At 36.1% G+C, this 6,404-nt stretch overlaps 1 protein-coding gene across 2 annotated transcripts; it reads right to left on the bottom strand.

Moving 5' to 3' along the window:
• Positions 1-1,079: 1,079 nt before the first annotated feature.
• On the bottom strand, positions 1,080-4,653 carry LOC9317486 (BEL1-like homeodomain protein 1). Of its 2 annotated transcripts, XM_021028041.1 has the most exons (6): positions 4,466-4,653; positions 4,308-4,356; positions 3,109-4,016; positions 2,392-2,780; positions 2,247-2,307; positions 1,080-2,162 (listed from the first exon to the last, which is right to left on the bottom strand). In XM_021028041.1, exons 3-6 carry the CDS (start codon positions 3,922-3,924, stop codon positions 1,413-1,415), a joined length of 2,016 nt encoding a protein of 671 aa, XP_020883700.1. In that variant the 5' UTR covers positions 3,925-4,016; positions 4,308-4,356; positions 4,466-4,653; the 3' UTR covers positions 1,080-1,412. The 2 variants fall into 2 exon arrangements, with proteins under 2 accessions (XP_020883700.1, XP_002881420.1); XM_002881374.2 differs by having other exon boundaries at positions 3,109-4,356; positions 4,466-4,599.
• Between the last annotated feature and the right edge of the window lie 1,751 nt (positions 4,654-6,404).

A 6,404-nucleotide genomic window follows, 5' to 3' on the forward strand; every position in this document is an offset into this window, starting at 1 on the left:
CTCAAGTCGTCTCACTAACGCTCAGACACCTTTGGAAGCAGAGGCAAAGGCCCTTCTGGCTGCGATGCAACAGATTTGGATCAGAGGGTACAATACAATGATTTTCGAAGGTGATTGTGATGGTTTGATAAAGATGATCACTAATTCAGTTTAGGATGTCACAGTATTACGGCTCTGTCAAAATATCACCTTCTGGTCAAAGAAATTTTATCATGTACAATTTCACTTTACAAGACGTTGTAACAATTCTGTGGCCCATTGTTTAGCAAAGCTTGGTTGTTTAACTACTTCTTTTTATTCGGATAATGATAAACCACCTCCATGGCTAAGCCATCATTTGTATTTCTTTGACAATGATTAAGCAATAAAGTTTCATTTTCGACCTAAAAAAAAAATCTGTAGAAAGGCATTTGGGCCCAAAAAAGGGTTTTCGGCCTAAGATGGGTAAAAGAAATAAAACTTTTTTTCTTACAAACTTCTCCGAAAGCAGTCATTACCCAAAGCTATAAATGTGGTACAAGGCTACGAGCACACAGATAATCTCACCGCTTATCGTCTCACACTCTCACTCATTGTCACCCATATAGGCTACAGTTTCAATCTTCATATCAACAGAAATAAAAAAGTTTTTGTTACTGGTAAGTGGTAATGTAAGTTTATCTATCAGCAGGCAGCATCTATTCTACAAAAATGATTTGGACATCTTCATTTTTATATATCTTGGAATGAAAATTTTATGACAAGTTTTATAGAATTTTTGTCTTAGTTGATTTTTAAACAGACCTATACGTTACATTTATAATCTGAATTATTTTCAACAATTCGTAAAATCTTATTTCAGAGAGGCAGAGAGATTTTGGAGATTGTTTTATTTGTATCTGGAAAAATAAAAATGACGGTGATCTCTCCAAACTACCATTTGAATTTGATTTTTTAGTAAACTTTTTTTTGTATTGTGAATGTGTATAAGTATAATTTTATTTGAATATGCCTCCAACACATCCACTCCTCAAAATATTATAAGTTTCCAGCCGCTTAGCATGCATGCGCATACATATTCGGAATCTATACAGCTTAGATCCAATCTGTAATCATCATTCTATATTTGATAGATCAGTTCACTATCTTATTATTACATTGTAATAAAAGTAAAAAATATATGTTGGTATACACCCAATGCAAGCTATTACACGTAACTAATTCATATACATATATAACCCTATCCATCCCCCAATAAAAACGAAAAAAAAAAAAATTACAAAATCGATATACAACCGTCGGCCATATATAACCAAAGACTAAAATTAAATTTTGTTCTTTGTTTTGGTTCAATGGTATGAGAAACTATATACTAATTAAAAACTAGAAACGTATAATAACCTGTTTCGGTTTCTCCTTCTAGAGAGATGTGTTTATGCAACGAAGTCGGGCAATAACTGAGCCACATATCTCTTCTGGTTCTGTATGTTCATCCCATTGTAAGCCGCGGCAGCTGCGGCTGATGAATGTGCGGTTGTGGCTGAGCTACCACCATTGATAGTGGCGGCTCCATATTCCTCTGTTTCTCCTATTTTCACTCTTCTCCCTATAGGAATCCCATGGTGGGTCTGCATGAAACCCTGATGGTGCGTGGACGACAAGCTATCACAGTGAGGTAAACCTAACGTGAGGGACACGCCATTGTTGTTTCCTGAGTACCTTTGCGCCATGAGCTCCTGGTCTGAGACTACATCAAATCTTGACATCTCATCCATTTGGTATTGCCCGAAATTCCCCATGAAAGGGTAGCCACCGTCTGATCTTATCCCTTGCCGTTCTTCTAGAATCTTCATCGTGAGCTTCTCGTTGGAACTGAAATCCGCATTTATAGGCTGCATCATTGTCTCGTCGCTGGTTCTTAGTCTCTTGGGGCTTCCTTGCATTCCAGTGACGCCTTCTAGGTCACCGTTGTGATTGGGATTCATATGGAAATTAGTGTCGGCCATGGGACTCTTCTCTTGGTTACTTGTTGACTTAGAAGCAGAATCTTCGTTGCTTTGATCCAAAGGAGTCTTCTCCATGGATCCCATGTTTTTTCCCTGCTCCTTCATTTCCTCCATGTACATCTCTTCCACCATTGGTTTCCATAACCGAACTCTAGCGTTTATAAACCAGTTCGACACCTAAATAATTAAAGAAAATAGATCCACTTAAAAACTTTTCCTTCATTAACCCAACAACACAAGAAAGAATCATTTGAAACGTACCTGGCTCCGAGTGAGTCCTGTTTGCTTGGCTAGCATGTGCTTGTCCGAATCCTTAGGGTATCTAATTAAAACAAAAACAACTTAGAGACTTCGTTTGTGTTCCAGTGATGAAAAGTAGTGGATGTGTGTATAGGGGGATACTTACGGGTGAAGAAAGTGTTCGAAGAGCCAAGCACGGAGGACTGAGACGGCTCGTTCGGGGAGACCACGTTGAGGTCTCCAAGCATTATTGGAAGGATGTTGAATCATTCCCAGTTGCTGAAGAGCTCTTTGCTGTCTCAAGTGATGGTCCACGAACTTGAGCCTCGACCCCTCAAACCTTCCAACACCAGACACCGAATCTTCCTCCCCAAGACTCTTGTTGGCCGCTTTTATCTGACCCGCGATGGCTTCTTTCAAGCACCGGAACTGTCTTGATATGGTCTTCAGTGCAAGTGACGTGTATGATTTCGCTGAACCTATCCCTGCCGCTTGCTCGAACGACGAGATCACCATCTGCATCTGTTGGTGGTACTGTCTATATCTCTGCTCCACCTTTTCATTTTCCAACCAACAACGTAACGTGAGTCTTATGAACATAAGTGTACGGTCTACATAAATATAATCAATAAAAGTGGTGAGTCTTCTTTACTAAGAGAGGGACAAAAAAAAAGATTTCATCAATCTTGTAAGTTGTCAATTTTGAGAAATCGGAAGAGCAAAAAAAAAAGTATAGTTTAAGATTTAATGGACATATAAAATGAATTGTGAAAATGACTGAAAATCTTAGGGACATAACTTTTAAGTCCACTTCATGTGTGATATTATTAAGAGAGCACTCAGTATATGTAGGTTTATTGTATATAATACGTATTGTTGTTACCTCATGAAGCATGTTATTCAGCTTTGCTTTCTTCATCTGTATTTCTTGTCTCTCTGCCGTGCCTAGCTCCACCGTACGTTTCCCGGCTGCTTCTCCTCCGCCACCGGAACCTTCTCCTCCAGCGCCGGCGGAGGATTCTCCGACAGCCTTATCGTTTCCACTACTCCCCTTTTTCGATGAGAATAGTTGGGATTTAGCGTTCATGTCATCGGAATCAGCGTTGACTACTTCGTCAAGAAGCTCTTGTGCTGCCTTCAAGTACTTGGAGCTTACAAGATTCGCTATACCGTTTGTTACCCCCGATCCTGTAGAGCCAGACCCGACCCGGATATCTTCTCCTGGTCCGGACCCGAACCCGACGTGGATAGGCTGGTGTTGTTGATGATGTTGCTGTTGCTGCTGCTGTTGTGACGAGAGGGTTAAAGAGAGGCCTTGTTGCGCGCGTGGCGTCTCACACGCGGCTTGCTGGTGAGTGGGATCCACTTGGTGACTACCGTAGAGACTGTACTGCACGCGCGGAGGGTATCCGTGAAGTACGGAGATGTTGTCGGCGGCTGTAATGGAAGCAGCTTCGTGGCCGGATAGTGGTATTCCGACGAACTGCTGGCTCGCGTTAGGCTGCGGCGCGTGGGAATCGAGGAAAACGAAACTGTTGTTGTTGTTTGTGTTCGAGTTGTTGTTGTTGTTGTTGTTCGAGTCGTTGTCTTGTTGAGTGTATTGAACGTAAGTAGTTGGATTCATGAGGATCAACGTTTGCAGACCACCGTCGGATCCGGCTGAGATCTCCGGTGGGTTTCCGTGAAAGTAAGCAGCCATCTATAATTAGTATATACTGTTGTTACACACGAGTGAAACGGTGTCGTTTTCTTTGATTCTCTTTCAATTCTTGATCTTCTTCTTTCACCAAGCTGATTGATATCATAGAAAAACAAACAAAAGTATGAAAAAGAACAAAACCAAAAACACTATAAGTTTAATATAGATCTGTATATATACAGTTGAAGGAAAGAAAGAAAGAATCGTGATCACATCAAGAAGAAGAAGGGACGAATTATGGATTATGAGAAAGAGAGATCGAAGGATATGGAAATTAAGACATAATCATGATTGAAAATAAAATAATAAAATAATAGAGTTATATATAGGGGAAATTGAAAGAAAAAAATGAAAATATTATAAAAGAAAGAAAGATGAAGAACCTGGATTGATAGAGATCTGATGATGCACGTGTTTCATGATCATCTCAAGCTGCAAAAGGAAAGTTACATTAGAGGATTTCTATCAAAGAGAAAGAGGAAGAAAGAGAGAGAGACAGACACACACACACACGAATATACACATATATTTATATACATACCTGTGTTTGTGGAGATGTGTGTGATTGCTATGTGTGTTTGGTCTCTGTGTCAGACTCAAAGATCTCTGCAACTCTTTTCTTGCTCAAAGGGGAAATATAAAATACATTAAAAAAGCTGAGAAATAATAGTATATAACAAAAAAAAGATGAGTATATATATTGAAAGAGAGAGAGAGGATAAAGAAAGGAGAGATAAAAGATACCCATCTTTTCCTTCACTCATTAATCTTCCCACAGTCTTAGTACGCCACCATTTTTCCTCACTTTCTTTCTATTTTTTATTTTATTTAGTGTTGTGGTCGGTATATGGGACAATAACCAATGTTTAGGGCATGAATTCACTATGTAACTTAATTTTAGATTCATATAGTGTTATTTGTATACTTGTATCCGCATAATTTTTCTTTTTCTTGTTTACGTTAACCACCAGCTAAAATTATTTATATTTTTATTTAATATGGTAAATGGACACTCCAACCAAGTTGGAATTTATTTTCAGAATTGAAATTAAATTATAAATCTAGATACAGCTTTATGAGATATTAATTATAACCTTCTTTACACTTTTCTGAATTATATTGGCTATTAGACCTATTTTAAATATATATTTCTTAATTAGAAAATTTGAGTATGAAAATGCGTCATGCTTAACTTCAATTAGTATACTCTAGAGGATTTGGTTTAATATTTTACTTTTTCAAAATAGATAATAAAATAGGAAAAATTAATGAATAAATTAAGAGAAAGACATAGCATTCTTTCATACTATATTTAACCCTTTTACTTCATGTTTTTTTTGTTTTGTTTTTTTAAGTTCTACCCTACTCTATATGGGATTAACAATCAATAGTCATAATCATAGGGAGATAAAATTGATAAAACTAAGTGAGAAAAGTTTACATATAATTGTTTGTTGTTGAAATTTTAGTTTGACATCCAGTACAAGAGATAATATTAAATTACAAATAATTCAACTTCATAGACATATGTATATATTATTGAGTAATATGTATGTGATATGTATCTTATTAGAATTTCAGAATTGTACTTGCGGATGGGTCGAAAAAACAGAGGAACTTGTATGATATGACTTTGGCCTTTTCATGTATTGACCAGGTAATGAACCCACATATCCTAACAACCAAACACTCTTTATTTAGTTATTTGTACACTATATAATTTCATAGGGAAGTAAATGTTATCACATCAAGACATAGTGATATGTATGTCGTGTCCAATTTAGAATCATATCATTTTCTTTTGAAAGATCATATTTAATTTATTTAATAAAAAGAAATCCCACACGCATCTCAATCCAAATCTTTCTTTATTGATATAACTACAATCGTGAACATAAAGTATTCTTGAGATTACTATTCTTGCAGACTTTTATCATCTAGCAAGTTCAGACTGTACACTGAAAATGGTAACGAACTTTGAACTGATTAATGATTTTATAAATAACAAATTTTGTAATGTTTACTTTACAAAGTTAATTTCAGAGTGTACACTGAAAATTAACAAATTAACTTTCAGTGTACAGTCAACACTTTATCAAAAACTTTGAACTGATTAATGGTTTATCAAAAAAAAAAAAGTTAATTTCATAATTTTCTTTAGCAAATTAACAAAGATTTCTTCTATTTACCAAGTTTTTATCATATAGAAAAAATTTAAAACGCGTCAACACTTTAATATTCTAGAAAATGAATAGATTTGATTTTCAAAAGTCCTACCGTTTGATTTTGTAAGAAAAAGAAAAAAAGAAACGCAGTTATATCTTTTCGAAACACAAAACTGGTTAAGAATATAATGTTTTTAAAATATACATAATGGGATTAGAGAAATTGAGAAATTATACGAAAAAGTGAATTGTGTCAGAAGATCCAAACAGCACAAAAACGAGGAAACGTCTCCTTCTGCAGAGAACCTAAAATAT

This window comes from Arabidopsis lyrata, assembly GCF_000004255.2.
Source record: "Arabidopsis lyrata subsp. lyrata unplaced genomic scaffold ARALYscaffold_4, whole genome shotgun sequence".
Classification (NCBI taxonomy): Eukaryota; Viridiplantae; Streptophyta; class Magnoliopsida; order Brassicales; family Brassicaceae; genus Arabidopsis; species Arabidopsis lyrata.